The 17,743-nt window shown below is 35.3% G+C and overlaps 1 protein-coding gene across 3 annotated transcripts in view; it reads right to left on the minus strand.

Annotated features, from left to right (window-relative positions):
- Positions 1–17,743, minus strand: part of MON2 (MON2 homolog, regulator of endosome-to-Golgi trafficking) — a 67,560-nt gene that overhangs the window by 9,892 nt on the left and 39,925 nt on the right. For 2 of the 3 annotated variants that reach the window (XM_065743373.1, XM_065743374.1), the window contains 9 exons: positions 16,226–16,336; positions 15,267–15,442; positions 13,655–13,817; positions 12,897–13,190; positions 11,989–12,187; positions 9,674–10,302; positions 4,538–4,681; positions 3,583–3,711; positions 2,148–2,338 (listed from right to left, as the gene is read on the minus strand). In XM_065743373.1, the coding sequence (XP_065599445.1) occupies positions 2,148–2,338; positions 3,583–3,711; positions 4,538–4,681; positions 9,674–10,302; positions 11,989–12,187; positions 12,897–13,190; positions 13,655–13,817; positions 15,267–15,442; positions 16,226–16,336 (2,036 nt within the window). Of the gene's footprint in view, positions 1–2,147; positions 2,339–3,582; positions 3,712–3,733; positions 3,994–4,537; positions 4,682–9,673; positions 10,303–11,988; positions 12,188–12,896; positions 13,191–13,654; positions 13,818–15,266; positions 15,443–16,225; positions 16,337–17,743 lie in introns of those variants that run through there. The other variant, XM_065743375.1, reaches the window with a different exon arrangement.

The raw sequence follows: 17,743 nt of genomic DNA on the forward strand, positions 1-17,743 counted from the left end.
AGATAACTAGGAAATTATCCTGCTGTTATCCACATGGTTTTATGAACCACCAGCCTATTATTAATATTTTAAATTCTTTTGAACTTTAAAGCTTATAGGTGAGAGAGACAAAAAGTTTCATGTGACATCTGTGAAAATCTTTAATTTTGATTAAAATGTTGGTCCCTTATATCCCTTCATATTTGTATCTTGTATATAAAATCACAGAATATGCTGTGGTCTCTTAAGACAGAAAGCCAGAATTGAGGAAAGACAGATAAATTTTGGGGCATCATAAATATTCACAGAAGTAATGTCTCCTTTACCTCCAGAGAATAGTCTCCCATGCATGACAGCTGGCAAAAGCCATTAATTAACACCAACAGTGATTGTTTTTAGAAAGAAACATCCTAATATGGAATTTCTATGGCTTAAACAACTTTCAAGAAAAGTATAAATCACATGTTGTTAAGAAAAAGATTACACATTTGGCCAAAAAAGAGGTCATGCAGATGATAACAGGTAATACTGATCTACGCTGAAGATCTGTGATAGTTTTACTTCTCTGGACTTACGAATGGTTAATAACTAAAAGTGAACCATGGCCAATCTGGGTCAGCTGAAAACATGCAAAATGAAGGTATGTCATCTTTTTCCACAGATATTTCGGAACAATTAATTTACAGGAAACAGTAGTATGTATTGCTGAAGAAACTTGTAAGTGAATGTATGTTATCCCACAATAACCAGAGAAATGTTCATTTTAGTTTTCCAAATCGCACAACGGTATTGATTATAGGGTACTACCTGACTTGGACTGCTGGAATGGAAGCTGGAATACTAACTGTAACCAAAAACAAAACCGAAGAAGATACTGCAAAGACTATTTTAAATTCAAGAAACACTGAAGTAACAAAAGCAAACATGGAGTTATTCAAATGTCTTTTCTGTGCTCTTGATTTTTTTTAATTTCCTGGTCTTTCTGTCCACTATTACTTCTTTCATGTAAATTCAAAGACAAAAGAAAGGATTTTCATACAATTGCATTATAATCGTACTGGTGGAATTCCAAAGCCACTCATTATAAACATTTTTACTGACAGATTTTTCTCTAAAATTAAGTTTCATTGGTATCTTGGTTTTGTCTGTTTTGGGCAAGCTGCTATTTATTCATCATTAGTAAATACAGCTGTGTTTGGTTGCTGACTCCTGTGTGTTTGCAAAGTATACTGCATGCACAAATATACAAGGAATATTAGTATTAGGTACAGAAGAACCCTGCTGCTTTCTATTAAAAAGGAAGATTAATTTATGACTGAAATCAGCATAAAAAATAACCAGGGAATTAGTTTTTTCATATACCACATTGCCCTGTACTCTGCAACACAGATATACTCAGCTACTGCTGAAAGCTTTTCACCCACAGATGCTCACAAAAGTTCCTTATCCCTTCTATGCAGCCTTCTACAATACCTAACCTTACCGACAGTAAAAGGTTTTGTTGATGTTTAACCTCTGATAATCTTTGCTAAACTGAAATGTGTTTTTACATGCTGTAAAAGGGCAAAAATAATTATATGATCATATTCTGGAGATTTCCCAATCACACTTTCTTCTTGTTCAACAAGCTTATAGGCCTAATCTCTGATGATTGTTTTCCTTTTCCGATTTTTGTCAACATGCCCACAACTACAGCGTCACTCTTGAGAGATGAAACATAGACCTCTGTCAGTCTGTCTGCTAATCTTTTCACAAAGCATTATGAATATAGCTAATGGTTCTCAACTGAAAAAATAATAATGATGCAGTTCCAATCAAACTAAGTATTGTATCAGTAACTCTTTATCAAATCCCGATCCTCAGGAGTCTGTATAGAAAAAGGGAAGGCTATGCATTGCATTCAGAGCTCAGCTGAGCTTTTTCTTGCTTTGACATTTCAGTTCTTCAGTGAACTTCTGTCTACTGTTTACTGAAGGAATACTTTTTAAAAGTAGATAAACTGGTTACCTCTTTTTCTTCATTCATTACAGTCATCTTCACATATCAAATAACTAAGAATAAGGCTGTTTTTATTGAACTATACTGACACATTGTTTGACTACATTAGTGAATAAATTACTTACAAACATTTTTAGTTAAAAAAATAAGAAAAACGATATTGTATTTACCTTTTAGTGAATAAAAAGTCTTCAAATGTATTGGCTAACTCTGGCCACATGCTGTCAAATTTCCCAGAAGACGCGTGCTGCCTTGCAACTGGCAGTCCAATGGAAAGCACTTTGAGAAGAGAGGAAACAGCTAGCTTCCACGTGCTTTCAGAAGGACAGGAATATTTCAGACTAAGTGGTATTCTCAGTGTCTGCAAAATGAAAAATCAAACAAAAGGTACAGCAGTTCAAAGAAATCTCACAGTAAAGATTTCTGCAGATCTCAGCAGACATTTAAATAGATGGTAGTACATATCTCTACGTTTTTTGCTGGCATTTCAGATGACCTTTTTATTATATAAAGACTATTTACCTGATACCTGCTGGCTAAAGCACAGGTCTGTAAACAAGAACAAGGTTAGAAGTCAGATAAGATCCATTATCAATTACACTATGGATCTACCCACTAATGCTCTTTTCAGTATTACCATCCTCCTTTCTGTGGATCCTAACATCTGACAGTTTGAGGGGCTGTTTTGCACTAAGTGTATTCTGGAGTTTAGTGCTGTTTCTAGAAAGTTCTGCCAAGCACTTCCAAAGTTTAAAAAGCAAAAAGAAAGCCTTACTGAATTTAAACTTCCTGCTGTAGGGAACCTGCTTTGACAGGGGGGTTGGACTCAACTATCTCTAGAGGTCCCTTCCAACCCCTATGATTCTGTGAAATGCAGAAGTTGAACTGTGCACGTGACCACTGCAAGATATCTGGTCATTGCTGACTGTTAAACCACAGGAAGTTTAAAAGCAAAAAGAACTACTGAAATTCTGAAGAAAAAGGCTGATACACAACTCAAATGTACAGCAGATTAAAACACAGCCAATTCTGGATAGAAAGATAGCTTCAATAGCTATAAAAGAAACTCATTAGTATGTTTAAATTAAGTTTATGTACTATGTGCACGTTATTTACTCCTTCTAGCATTGTCAGTCAACTGACAGTAAACTAACTACAAGCTGATACCAAGTTATCTTGGATATCTAATTCTTTAATTTATATTTTGAATACATATTAACTAAATTTGGGTATGATGTATATGCCCCTGATACCTTCAGTAAAGTTTCTGATTTAAGGAAAGCAAAGGGAGAACTCACTCTCAAGAGAAAGTTAATTGTAATAAATGAAAAATCATTTCAGAAGTGTTTCCATTTACTGTAGTAGAGCACATTATTAACAACTGCGAGCCTTTGAAAAAAGCAAGATTTTATATGTTTCACTGGAACAATGCATACACCCTAATCGATAGTGACTGCAGTATCACAAGAAAGTACCTGCTACTCATCTTCACACACTATCAGTTTTATTCTTTACTGAAGCTTTAAGCTTCCCAGAAACTGCTTATCAGTGCTATCTCAAAACAAAACTGCATTAATTCAGAGCATGAGCTGGACAATCCTTTACCTTAATAATGTTCTGAAGAACTTTCTCATTTACAACAGCTTTATGGCAAGCTGTTTTTTGGTATAAGTCCACAACCACTTCCAATGATCTCTCAGCAAATGGTACGTAATTCAGTGCTACCCACTCCGCCTAGGAAAAAAACAGTAAATTACTGAACTGTATGTCTCAAAGTATTAATTAAGGAACACAAATTGAATGTTTTGCATTGAACTCTCAGTTTAATGCATGCATGTTTTGGTAAGAATATAGTCCAAGCAACAAAACTGCAAATACCATGTGGTCTGACTTTGAAAATGTACTCTACATTGAAGTAAAGTACATCTGAATAGGAGAAATGTTGTAATCTAGGCAAGACAACTACATTAGGACAATCTTTAAGGAAATTTAACTCACCGGTGCAAATAGTTGTATCTAGTGTGATTCCATTGTGTTGCAGGACAAATAGAATAAGAAGAATTAATACATACATAACAGTTACCTCTTAGATTACACTGAATCAGATGCTCATGCTTAGTGAACAGCAGAGTACGCAGATTTAAAATGTATATATATATATTACTGAGCATGTCCTATTTCTCTACAGCACATGCAATTCAGAAATTTGCAGTTCGAAGGAATTTTTCCATTCAGAAATATAGTGTTTTTCTATTTAATTTAGTGTCAAATATAGGAGCAGATATTTTAGATGAATTCACTGGACAAATTCAGACATATTCATTATGTCTGGTGTCCAGAGAAGAATTTTCCTACATGGAGAAATACAAAATGCATTAAGAAGAGAATTCAAAGGTAGCCAAAGAAGATAAAAGCATGTAAAACTGCTAATAAGTGAACTTATTACACAACATGCACAGCAAAGTTTTTATAAAAGAATAAACGTATCCTGCTAAAGAACATTTGAAGCTGAATTGTGTTTACCAGCCAAATGAAACAGGTAAGACTTGTTATAAATTACCTGATTATACTTTGCATTTGCAATGTGCTTTGTTTCCAGCTGTCCATACTGTGGAGGCTTGCATGAAAATTCTACGAAGGCCAACAGCTGGTCAAAGATTGCAGGATACATTATCTGCATATTTTCTGAGCCCACACATATAGCCTATATCAAAAGGAAAAACAAAAGCTTGATATTTATCTTGAGCTTCAGCACATAAAATTATGCCTCAGTACGAGCTCCTACAGAAAAATCCCCATGTCTGTCCTTTTGCTATATTAGATAATTATAAGGATTACTATTTTTTAGCTCACTAATAATTTTGCTATAGCACCATAATGCTAAAGCTGTAATAATACTATAAATATTAATTAATGACTAATTAATCAATATTATTTAATAAATATGCAGAATGATTACCACGCCAGAACTGGACTATACAAGAACAATGCTGCATAAAAGACAATGCATAGTTCTAAAAGCTTAGGAATAGTAGGTTTTGTTATTTTATTAAAATTATAAGGATACTTGGCAATATATATGTTACTAAATAAAGCTATCTCATTTTGTCTAATAAAAGATATCTTTTCTTTTCAAACTTTGCTTTGTTATGACATTTATGGGTTATATATATTCTTGACTGCTGATCCCAGCACATCTTCTAAAAGGCTACTTTAAGGAGCATTTGAATCTCAGAAGTAATTCACACTAAGTTTCCATAAGTAGTTAGAATTGTGTCTTACAGAAAAGAAACATAAATAAAATCAGAATGATATCATTTTGGCACAGCTGAAACACATAGTCTTGTGCTAAATTGGAAACACTTAGAAAGGGTGTCCTTAGAAGATGTCAGTGAAATATCATGTTGTCACAGTGTAATGATTTTCCTGTTGAAATATAAATCCCAAGGAAGAGACAGAGCATCTATTTTCAAAGCCAGATACAAAAATTCTATGAAGCTATTCCAATTATCTTCTGTCATTTTAAGTCTTGCTCTTCCTACCATGTTCCTCCTCCCGAAGTTTCAAGAAACAGTTGACTTATTGCTCCACAAAAAATGCCTTGATCTTGTACTGCCATTTTTCTGTGGGGAGGAATCAAATTCTCTTTCCATTAACTAAAGAGCATTCATGACAAGTTGTGGCCAAATTAATTCAAGTTGCCAACAGTTCAGAAACTGTGACTGCAGTCCCTGTGCTGGAGCTGTGTCATGAGCTGTGACATTCAAGGGACTAGTGAATATTTCTAGCCCTCAGCTGAGAGAGGGAGTAAGCCATTGGGGGCTGCAGACATCACCATCACTAGATCACCCTAAAGCCTAGGGCACTTCAAGCAATCCAGCAGCAGAGCACTCCATAAATGGCCTTTCCCTTTTCCTCAGCTTCCTGCAACTGAAACCACATGCCCTTATGCCCCAAAAGCTTAACCAGCATTACAAAAATAGTAGAACACTGCTCTTTCTAAAGAGCTACAATCCTCTGGTTTTTGAGTCCAAGACTGTACTGACTTCAGAAAAAGATGGTCTGATGATAGATACGATGATGATATGGCACAACACTATGAGTTTAATTGCTGGTCTGATGTACTCAACTCACTGTATAACAGTTTCAGCTGATGCACTGCTGCATCCAAGTCCTTGCACTAAATTTTAATAGGTTAATGCAAGATTCTATACGTAAGAAGTAATTTTGAAATAACACTACTTGGATTAGAAAGGGAAAAAAGAACATCCACAAATCCCTACGTGTCACACAGAAGTAATTTCTGTACACACCTTCAATGTTACCACTACTGCCAGAAGACTAACTTAACATCTACAATGACAAAAATTCAAACTAACTTCACTATTCCTCCTAGATTGCTAAATTTTTATTATTGTTCTTATTACTCGTTTACAATCAGTGTGCCTTAAGATGACACTTTTTTCTTGTACTGGTGAACAAAAGCAATAACTACCACTTATTTCAAGTTTGTGCACCAGTAAGTTCTTATTCTTCATATGAAGCTTTTGTAAACATTTTATTTTACAAATAGAAGTATTTACTATCCAGTCTACTGTTGATTTTTTTAATGTTAGGTAATTTTAAGAGCTGAAAAAAACAAAAGTACTAGGTCATTTGTCATTTAGTTTTGAAAAGTCACCTAACTGGAACTTATTTTCAAGTAAGTCTATATTTCTGACTGACAGCATGTATCTTTTACCTAAGCAGTTGAAAAATGCAAAAACAGCACAGCAAGCACAGAACCAAGGATGCTGAAAGTATCTTTAAGAGGTGCTTATAAAAGAGAGTAATATTTACTGCACTGAGTGCACTTGTTTACATCCTTAAGTAAAGAGACATCTAAATAAAAAAGTAATGGGGAGACAACAATGAAATTCACACAGGCCCTAAAACAAAACACTTGGCCGATCGTTGTTTCCTGTAAAAATGGATACGGTACTTTAGCTTTAGAAGTTTATGCTTTAAAACATCCTAGTACAAACCTTCACATTTTTTAATAGCTCAAATTTATCAAACGCCTCCCAGTGTAACTACTGTCATGGAATTACTATTTTTACAGCTCTCAGAGGCTAAGTCTGTACTAACTTTGTTGTAAATAAAAACACAGCCTTGGGCACCACACCCACAGCTCAAGAGGTTTACATTCATACTACCTCCTGAGGCAGCACTCACGGTCATCTGACAATAACCAAGTATGTATCAGCATTCTTAATAACTCATAACTGCCTCATGAGCCAGCTGGCTCACTGCAGAGCTCACCCAGAGTGAATAGAGGTAGTGAGAACAATCAGAGAATTTAGGCTTGAGTACAAATTTTAGCTGAGCTAATATGGTGAAGGAGGCACTTAGACTACAGCAACGAAAGACAAAAAAAAACAGGACAGTAAATATAAAGAAAAGGAACAATGGTTCTAAAATAGAGTCAACATATGGAAGTCTGAAACAGGAATTAAGCTTGCCCTCCATTCCTATTTTCTTGCATTACAATGTCCTTTGCTAGTACAATCACATAATAAAATCTCTGTTAGATCAGTTAAGGACTCAGCTTTTAAAAAGTATTTTTTTTCCTGCTATTCCAACTGCAGTTGTTCCAGAGATGTTTACGAAATTGTAACTGACCTAAATCTTTCTGTATCAGCAAAAAACAAAACTTAACTCTGACTCCATTTTCAAGAGAAATTTTGTTTAAAAGAAGGTAGCAAAAATTAACATAGACTCCTTTAACTACCACACTAGAGCCTGTGAGCACTCCTGAGTATTAATTCATTTCAACATAGCAAAAAGACACTATGGCATCCAGCAAGACTCCTGTACAGATGGCTTTGGCTGCGCCTCCACACTGGCAGACTGCCTTGTCATGTTAAATTCACCACATTACACAGCTGAGGGAGAAGGTCATGAGACTTCACAGAACTCAGAAAACTCCAGGTATAACCGTTCATTACTGTGACAAGAATGAGACTACCAAAAAGATTTGCTATTAAAAACTGTATGGGGACTACTAAGTCACAGCCTGAACCACTGATTGAGTACCTGGAGAAAAGATCCGGTCAACCCTGGGAGCACAGGTGAAGGTGTGACCTGTGTGACCAGAAGGGGTGGAGCCAGGCTGCATCCCTCTTAGACCTCATTTAAGGGCTGACTGCTGCTGAGGAAGGGTCTCTTGTTGGAGATCCCTCCCTCTGGAGTTCTTTCCCCGAGAGCCTAAATCCTTAGAGAAAGGCGAGCATTCATTTTCCTTCATTCTGTAACATCTCCTCGTTTGCACTGGTCCCTTTGCCTTTACAAAAACGCCCGTTAAAAACATTGGAAAGACTTTCTTTGGAAAGTGCTGGAAACCTTTTGCAGCTAAGAACTTACAGATAAGGAGACCAGCAAAGAAACAAGAAAATCTGAGAAACAGAGGAATGTATGAAGTAATTAAATGGGGAAAACAAGGTAGGAATGAAGGAGGGGAAAGAACATGGGACTTCAGCAAGTCTGAGCTGCTGAATGGCACAGGTGAAAAAGGGGTAAGCCTGCCTGACTGGTAATCACTACAGTGATAGGCTAGAAGATAAAACTGGTCTTTGTGTTATTTATACCCTCCCATACAGCACTGAGATTTGACACCAACTTCTATTCTTATATCTCTTATCTTAAAATACAGCCAGGAATAGTTTTTAAATCCAAAAACTAAATGCAAGATAATAATTTTGTGGAGGTTAAGTAAGTAGTATGAGATAAGCCAATCTATGGTAAGCAAAAAACGAAGTACCAAACCACTGCTTATTAAGTAGGCACCATGCATTCTATGAGCTGAATGAGATGGGATCTTGTCTGAGAAGAGAATTTTAAAGAGGTATTTCCACACTGTTAAGCAGTCGTAACATGAAAGCCGAAAGGGACCGAAGTCAGTTCACATGGACACTTGTAATTCTGGCACTTCCCAAACAGCGTGCTTTTTTCTGAAAGCAGCGCTTACTCTAAATACATCATCTCATTCAGTATCAACTCTGCTTCTTTTGAATAAATATGTTTTCTGAATTAAGTCATTTTTGGACAATGTTTTAGAACTTCAGCATGAGAAGCATACTCTTTTGCTTTTTTACTACCCCACAGAAGGCCACTTTAATTTGCTATTTACAGATTTGTTTGCATCAGGGGTTCTTTTTGAGGATGAGTTCTACAGTACGAGTTAGTTATGCAGAAATGCAGCATTATTCTTAAACAACTGGTTAATAAGAGGTAAGAAGGTGGTCTGCTGGAGATGGTATGTTTTGAATGAACTCAAAGATCTCGTGATCATAATTCTTTTAGATTTTGTTTATGGCAGTACTAGGGCAACAGAAGGAATACTGTTTGGATGACTATTTCTCCAGTTCCACGTGCAGACTTCTCAGAACACTACAATACTCAAATATTAGATAAACAAGAAAGTGGCTATGAAAATATCACCACATTTAAGGTGCTTCTGCAATCTTGCAAAAATGCATTTCATAAAGATAACATCATTCCCTCCACGCAGAACATCTGGATTGCAAAAGAAATGGAATTTTGATTGTTCTTAGCACACTGCAATTTTAAGTACAAAATTTAAGTCACCACACTAAAGCTCCAAGAACTGAGACAGTGTTGTTTCCTTTTCACTACACATCTGAAGTCCCATTATTACCTTTTGTAAAACATCTAAAGCTGTAAGCACTGCTTCCTGTAAACTTGTCAGAACTGCTTCAGTGTAAGATGGGAGGATGAAAGGGGAAGCATCAGAACTGATTGGAACTGAAACTGCACCATGCAAAATGACACCCAGCTTTTGGAGATCATCCATGCTGAAACCAGTTTTGATGTGCTGGTAAAGAGCTGGGAATATCTGAACTAAAGCTGTAAGAAAAGGCTGGCTGGGAATGAAAGTCAATTTATCACAGGTAATTGGAGGCTTTGTACTTTCTGAACCAATCCTATACCAGCTGTTCCAAGCTGCCCACCAAAGATTCAGATCTTCAATCTCATCTGTTACTACAGGTAGTTCAGATCCATTGTATCTTCCCATTCTTTCTCCTATAGAGTCAGTTCTCATGAACGATCTCCCAAGACTAGTGGCAGTTGTTGCTCCTACCACCACAGGTACAGAAACATTGATAGCAGGTGGTGTGTCAGGCTTCTCTGAGTCTCGGACCGGAGAAACTATCTGTAAGATTTCCTGGAAGCTTTTCAGAGCAGCCAAGGAAACTTCATTATTTTTGCTGAGTGCTGCTGATTGAATGTGATCAAGAAGAACATCCCAGGCCTGGGAAAAGTCTCCTGTTAAAAAAAGATTAAAAAAAAAAATCAACTTGGTACTGGCTTGCTATTTACCTGCCCAGCTACCCATCTCTGAAAGGCTGTTTGTGTACTTGTTTCTCTAACCTCGAGGTCACCTGATGGTTTCAATGCCTTTTAAAATATTCCAGTTCAACTGTAGTCAAAGCAAATGAATGCAAAAGACAAACACACAAATACAGAAAATAAAATATGAATGTTTATGCAAAAATTGCTAGCAATTTCTAATATGCACTGCCCACCAGAAAGAAGTTTTCTTTATTTTGGATAGTGAAACAGATTTATTCCTATGCATAAGAGAAACCTGTTGATTTCAAGAGATCTTAAGTACACACAAGGAATAAAGAATCAAATGTATGGTCATGGAATGCATTGTAAGGAATTGATCTTAAAATTTCTGTGATAACTGTGCTGTAGAGAAAAATTTTAATTTTTGAGTTTGAGATTTTGGTTAAATTTAGCCTTAACCTTCAGCTTTTTATGTCACAAACTGCTGGTCTCAATAATTCAAGTAGCTCTGTAATTTTTTATTTTGTTTTAACTCAACAAATTCAAGCTTAATACAGTTTCAAATGCATTACATTTCTGCAAATGACCAACATTTTTGATGGCTATTTAGTATGTTGGTATTTGTATCACAAATGAAATTTAAGAACTTATTTCAATTTATGTATATATTAATTGTACACTATGGCATAGTGAAGGTATGTTAATGTAACTGGGAAATATCTTTGCAAACTATACATTTTTTTATCACATTCTTATTTTTAAAAGCAGTATATTCCAGTAGTCCTTTGTTGGACCCAATTAGGAAAAGAAATGTTGTTTTGAAATTATTAGAGTATCTCTATTTAGAAGTCTAAACTGAATCAAGAGAGGTATGTTGCTCAACTGTATGTAGCAACATACAACAGCTTAGTAAGTGAGCTAATGTTTAATTTCTATAGTAAGAAGGGTGGCACCAGAGCCAGAGAAAAATGAAGAGGATGAAATAAAGGTACAAGAAGTTATAGAAGTGACTATTAAGAATAAGCAGATGAACCCACTTCAGTTAGGCGCAATTAGGGCGAGAGCAAAGTAACTCAAAATTACATCTCTGTACTAGGTAGTAGTTGAGGAATGGAAGGAAGTTAGAGTGAGTGGAGAAAAGCAATCACTTGAAACAGCAGGTAATCTCAACATCTTTTGAGTCCCATCCCTTCATTAAAACATTCCCCTTCTTATTCAGTCTATATGCTTCACTGATCTTATGAGTTCTCTTTACACTGTAAGAGTACTGATAAACTTGGCACATGGAAGCTATGAAAAAGCTCTTTGTAGGCACTGTGCAATTTTAAGACAGGAGGAAAAGTATATTCTGAGAACCAAAAGAACAAAAATTATTACCGTTATCAAGCTACTATGAGTTAAAATTATTTGGCACTCAGAATTGTGACTATTGAAATTCAACTTCAAGAACCATAGCATGGAAGATTAAACTGGTACAAATTTTTGGCTGTGAAGAATTAAAAACTCTGTAATTTTCATCACATTTGAGGTGAGACACACCGTAACACACTTCTAAGCAAAGATCAAGATTTTTCCTCAACCCTAACTAAAGAAGAAAAAACAAACTAAATCTGGAAGTTTTTAACTGTATCTTTCAGTTACTTTAAATCTGTCTTTTACCTAAAGGCTGCAGTAAATATCTCCGGGTATTAAATATTCTTGCAACTCCAGCCAGTGTTAATACCCATGTTTCAGCCCACTGTTTCTCAGCTGTATCCCTTGAATGATGGATGAGGATGTTGCCTCCTCCTGATTCAATCTTCTCTTTGTCAGCTGTAGTAGAAGATTCTCGAACCCTATCCAGCAGGTGAAACAAAACCTGCATGTTCAGAAAAAGAAAAAAAAGCAACTTTTAAGACAACACAGTTGTAATCATGGCAAAACAACAAAAATAGTAAAATGTCTATGATCCTATATGTAATTTTGTCAACTTGAGAATTTCCTTATTCAAAACAGTGTCTGCAACAGCTAAGAGTAAGAATTAGCCTACTGATACTCAATTAAGAAGGGTTAGGAACAGCATGATCAGAGTCACTAAGAACAGTGCTGGTACAGATGTAGAGATCTCACATACCTCATGCAGTGCAACAGACTCAACCATAGCCCAATTTTTCCTAAAGGCACAGACAACATGACTGTGATTTTAGGATTAGGGCATCTGACTGATCCTTTTAGAAAAGAGACAAACAGAGGGCAAAGCAAAGCTCACTCTAATCAGATCAGTTAAGTCATGTGACCCTCAAATGTCACCATATTTTTGCAAAATGGAAGGAGTCATGCCTGTGCAGGACAGGAATAGCTCTTTTATGCAACTCTTGCATAAGAAAGAAAATATCAAGATGCAAAAATTGCATTTCATAAAAGGTTTTAAGTGTAAGAGAAAATTAAAAAAATAATAATAAAACGAGGTCAGACTTCTGCCACTATGTTATCTTTCAAAGAATCTTAATAAGCTAGCAAAGTGATGTTAAAAAAATAGCACGTGAATGACATTTTAAAATCCTTGAGTAGAAGCTTACGTGTCATACCTTCCATATCACTGTGTGCCATGTTGAATGCTGCAACAAAGTTCCATGAGCACCAATGGTGGAAAACAACGTCTGCCCAGCACTCTTTCTGACTGCAGGACGGGGATCCACACAGAGCTCTCCAAGTTTGGCATACAGACATAACCAAAGACAGTCAAACGGCGGTGCAGGATGGAAAGGTCTATTAAGAACCACTCCTTTTTCTTCTGCCTGCTTCATCAACACTGCTTCTTCTTTGTTAAGTTCCTTTTCAATTATTTCACCTCTTTGGAAAAAATAATCTGAAATATTCCACTGGAAAATAAATAAAATATTATATTACACAACAAAATATTCCAACATTCTTCATGATCATGAAATAAAACATTTCTCATTTACACATTTAAAAGTATTTTGCAAAGTTCCCTTTAGTAACAAAAGATCAGCACATGAATGCTATAAGGTGCACGAAGTTGTTTTTTTAAATCTTAGCTCATAGGCCACAGTTATTTATTTCATACTAGAAAAGGAAGCAACAAATAAAAAATGGGATACTGGTGAAAATACTTACAATCCAATACTATTTGTTTTATACAGAGTTTAAAAGAGATTAAAACTCATTCTATTTACATATGATTCCAAATGACAGCACGAGACACCAATAAGAATTAAAAAAATAGGCTTTTGCTTTTACTTGTAAAATGGACTACAAATAATTTCTATTCATTAAAAAAAAGAAAGTCAGAAGCAGAATCACTACAGGTTAACATGAAACTCACCAACAAACCAATCGAAGTTAAGCTAATATTCAGCTCTTGATTGTGAAGACCAAAGCTTCCTGCAACTTCAACTACTATCTGTAGACAAGTACAGGGCATTGTTGGAAGAAAGTCGGTCACAACCAACTGGAGACATTGGAATGCAGTCCGTATTAAAGACTCTCTTAAGATAAAGAAATAAAAAAACAAAACACACACACACTCTAATTTCCAGTTTCTTCAAGAGCACAGAAACTTTTTAATACAATACATCAGAAGATAGTATTATTAAATATATATATTTCTATTTAGAAATGTTTGAAATGGATTTACAAGACTTAAAGTGTTTCAAATAGATGCTTTTTGAAATGCAACGTTAACCTCACAACTTAAAGTATGCAGAATGGATGAGTGAGTAAAATGTATTTTTATTTAATAAGAAAGATGCACATAATGGTAGTCGTACACGCTTCAATGCTATATATTGCATTAGACAAAATCTTTTGAAAATATCTGTTGTTAAATACATATTTAATAAATACTTAGCCTTCAGAATTAAATTATGAATACAACCAGATAAATTAAAAATGTAGTATGGAAAACATTTGTGAGGAGTCCTCTAAGCAGGAAGGTTATCCAGAACCAAAATCTTGTCTTGTGAGAGACAAAAAAAAAAAAAAAAAAAAGAGTACTGCAGTATAGATAATGCAAAACAGGGAAGACTGTTGCTGCATTTAAATTTAGCTATAGGGCTCTTTAAATGTTTAATATTTAACATAGAAAAGAAAAATCCAAATGTTTATAACACAAAAACTGAGTGTACTTTAGAATACATATTCCTGGAAAAATAATCAGAGTACAGATATGCCAGAATATAGACACACAGAATATAGATATTTCAGAATCTCAATTAACAGCACCATTTTTTTTTCCAATTAATTTAAAATGAATATCATAACTGGGCCACTTCTACTGTATCATAACAGCCAACATAAGATGGAATCCGGAGAAATGCACGTGGAACTTACGTGGACAATAACATTATAACTATTAACACTGCATAATAAGATGCATCCTTCAATAGATACCTATCCTACCATGTAAGTATTTATTCTTGCTGTACTCACTGAAGAACTGTTCATACACTACTTTCCTTCACGTTAATTAGTTACACAATTCTATAAACTGAAACACACACAAAACTGGTGCAGTTCCCTCTCCACTATAAAATTCCAGAAGTATGTAGTCTTTAAGCACTCTCCAGGAAAAGGAAAGGAGGCAGGGAACGAAAGCATGGCTATGCAGCTGGTTTTGAGGAGCTGCATTAATGGGCAAGTAATATATTTTTCTGTATTCAAATGAAAAGCCATTACATTATTGTGTGTTTGAAGAAAGGTTTCAAAGCCTTTTGTACAAGTGGCAAGAGGATAACAGTAAAATAAAAGTATTCTACAGGAAAAATTACCAAATTTGCCAGAACTGTGTGTCTGCTGAGTAAAACTGCTCATAAGATAAAAATAACAACACAAATTAAGCTACTATCAAAGTGGCTTTTGAAGTACAAAAATAAAAGCAGAACTCTTACTACTGTTCTCACCTTACATCATTTAACTACTTTATTTTGATCACTTACCCCTGATCACTTCGTATTGCCCCCATGACTCCAAGGACTAATGGCCAACCAGGTCCTAAGCTGTCACCCTGACTCTGTAAAATCTGTAGCACACACTCCAACTGCTTGATCCTGATGTCAGGATGACTAATGTTTGACAGTTCCTTGAGTGGATTCAGTAAAAGTAGCTGCAGTCTCTAAAAGTAAACAGTAAATGTTAGCATTCTTAATATGCTTTAGCCAATTCATAATTGTTTTTTACATATAACACGTGAAACCATATAGTACCAATCTAAGATTCCTAAGAAGTTTTTAGAGTTATCCAAATTGCTGGAAGTCAGCATCAGACAGGCCCTTCTATAAAAAAAACCTCTTTATAATAAAATCTCAGCAGGAAATCTGCATTTTCTTTGACTTTTTTCTCCTGACCAGTTCTCCAGGTTCCTAATGAAGTGACTACAGTATGCTGTCACAGTTGCATAAAAGCCATCATGCAATTTTAGGCTCACCCAACAGGCCCTAAAAATACTATTCACTGAACCCTGGTAAAAGAATTGTAATATTTTACTAATAATTGATTGAATAATTGTGATTTAGGAGGTTAGGCTGTTTATTTTGTACATGCCACTACATCATATACATACATTCTGGAACATATAAAGCATTCTGGAATTATTTTGCACTCACAAGAGTGATCCACAATTTGTTCTAACAAAAACACACATAATTTTCAAGCCTCAGTACTCATTGTCATGCATTTGAAAAAGGAGAGGGTAGCTCATTAGAATGCACAAGGTGATTTTCAATAGTTACAACTGAATGTTACAGCTGTAGGCTTTATAAACTCAATGGTAAAATTGCTTTATGAATGCCTCCTATTCACTGAACTGTAGAAAACTTCCTCTAGGGAAGGTTCTGATTTCATGTTCATAATAAGTCCCAGAAAAGGAGGAAAGCAGCTTTTCATAAACTTACTTTACCTGATTCTGTGATAATGGAGGATCGTGGCTGAATGTCAGCCCTGCTTTAATAAGTGAAGTTAAAGCTTCTGCTCCCCATTCTCTCATTCTAGAGTTGGGATGCTGACAGACCTGAAAGCATAGCAGTGTTGTTTCTGTTTGAAGGCACTTCTATTTAACCAAGATTTAAGTGTAAGTGATAGATAAAAACTGGATATTTAAATCGTAGTGGACATTTAGATAAAATATTCTAGTAAAATATTTGTTTACAACACCACAACAAATCTCTAAAAATCAGGTTTAATACTAAAAAGAAATAAAAATAATTATCATTTGGACAGACATACCTTCTGAATAAGGAAGCAACAGGAAGCAGGGAAAGACACAGAAGGAAACAAATTGAAAAACACAGTAATTCAAGTCAAAACATTCTCCAAAAATCAATGTACAAACTGGTATTTCAGATATTCCTAGGTTAGAAAGTACCAAACAAGTCTTCAATTAATGTCTGAAACTCTTAGTTTAACTCAACCTTGAGCTACTATAAAATTCTAAATTTCATTTTTCACACACAGTCTGACATACATCAAGTAAGGAAGCATGACATTGAGCAACACAGTACGTGTCTGCTCTTCTACAGTCTCAAACACAAAAAGTAACTACATAACAAGTGTAAAATAAACCTTACACATTACTACCTCAAAAACATAACAAAATGACATTCATCGTTATTTCATTCTTAGGTTTCAAACATCTTTCCTTCTCTTTGTCTCCTAGTTACCCAAGCCTAATTGTTTTTTTTTTTAGAAGAAATTAAAAACACTATGCACAGATACACAGTAATTGTAACCCTGTGCCTGTTGGCCTCAAATAAATAAAACTATCTACAGTCTCACTGAGCTCAAAACAATTGGTTCCATCCATGCTTCCTGCCTGAGCTTAGTTGGTATGAGAATCCAGTGTATTTCAAAAGCCAAGGCAAGATCATATGGAAGGAAGATGGTTTGGATTGGGGGTGGGATGGTGGACTGTTTTGATATTAGACACTAGCCAAACAGAAAAGGAGAACAAAGCAGAAAAGCTAGCTTCATGTTCAAAAATATAGAACAGAAATAGCCTGTCTTCTAAATTAATTTATTTTTGTTACTTTACAGATAATGATAGAACTTGAACTACATCATGGTGTTCTGAATCTGACCAGATAATCAATTTCAGAAACAAGGAAGGAATTCTTCCTTCAGGTTGTGTTTAACTAAATTTGCAGCTGCTGCTTTCTCCTTCCTCACTGTACCTCAAAGACATAGGTTTAAATGGAAATAACACAGTACTGTAAAATGAAATAGACTATATCCATGGTGGATAATAGACCAAAACAGACTGCTTACTATAGGAAAACATGGAGTCCCAAAGTGTGGATGGTGAACCTTATCATCTTGGAAGGGAAAAAGACAAGAAAACAATGTCTACTTTAAGCTTAAACCTTTAAGCATCCTTTTTTTCCCTCCTAGATACAAGATTTAAGTGGAGACAATCTCCATA

The sequence above is a fragment of the Cyrtonyx montezumae genome, unplaced genomic scaffold, assembly GCF_038088225.1.
Source record: "Cyrtonyx montezumae isolate F1298 unplaced genomic scaffold, pur_monq_1.0 scaffold_3, whole genome shotgun sequence".
Classification (NCBI taxonomy): Eukaryota; Metazoa; Chordata; class Aves; order Galliformes; family Odontophoridae; genus Cyrtonyx; species Cyrtonyx montezumae.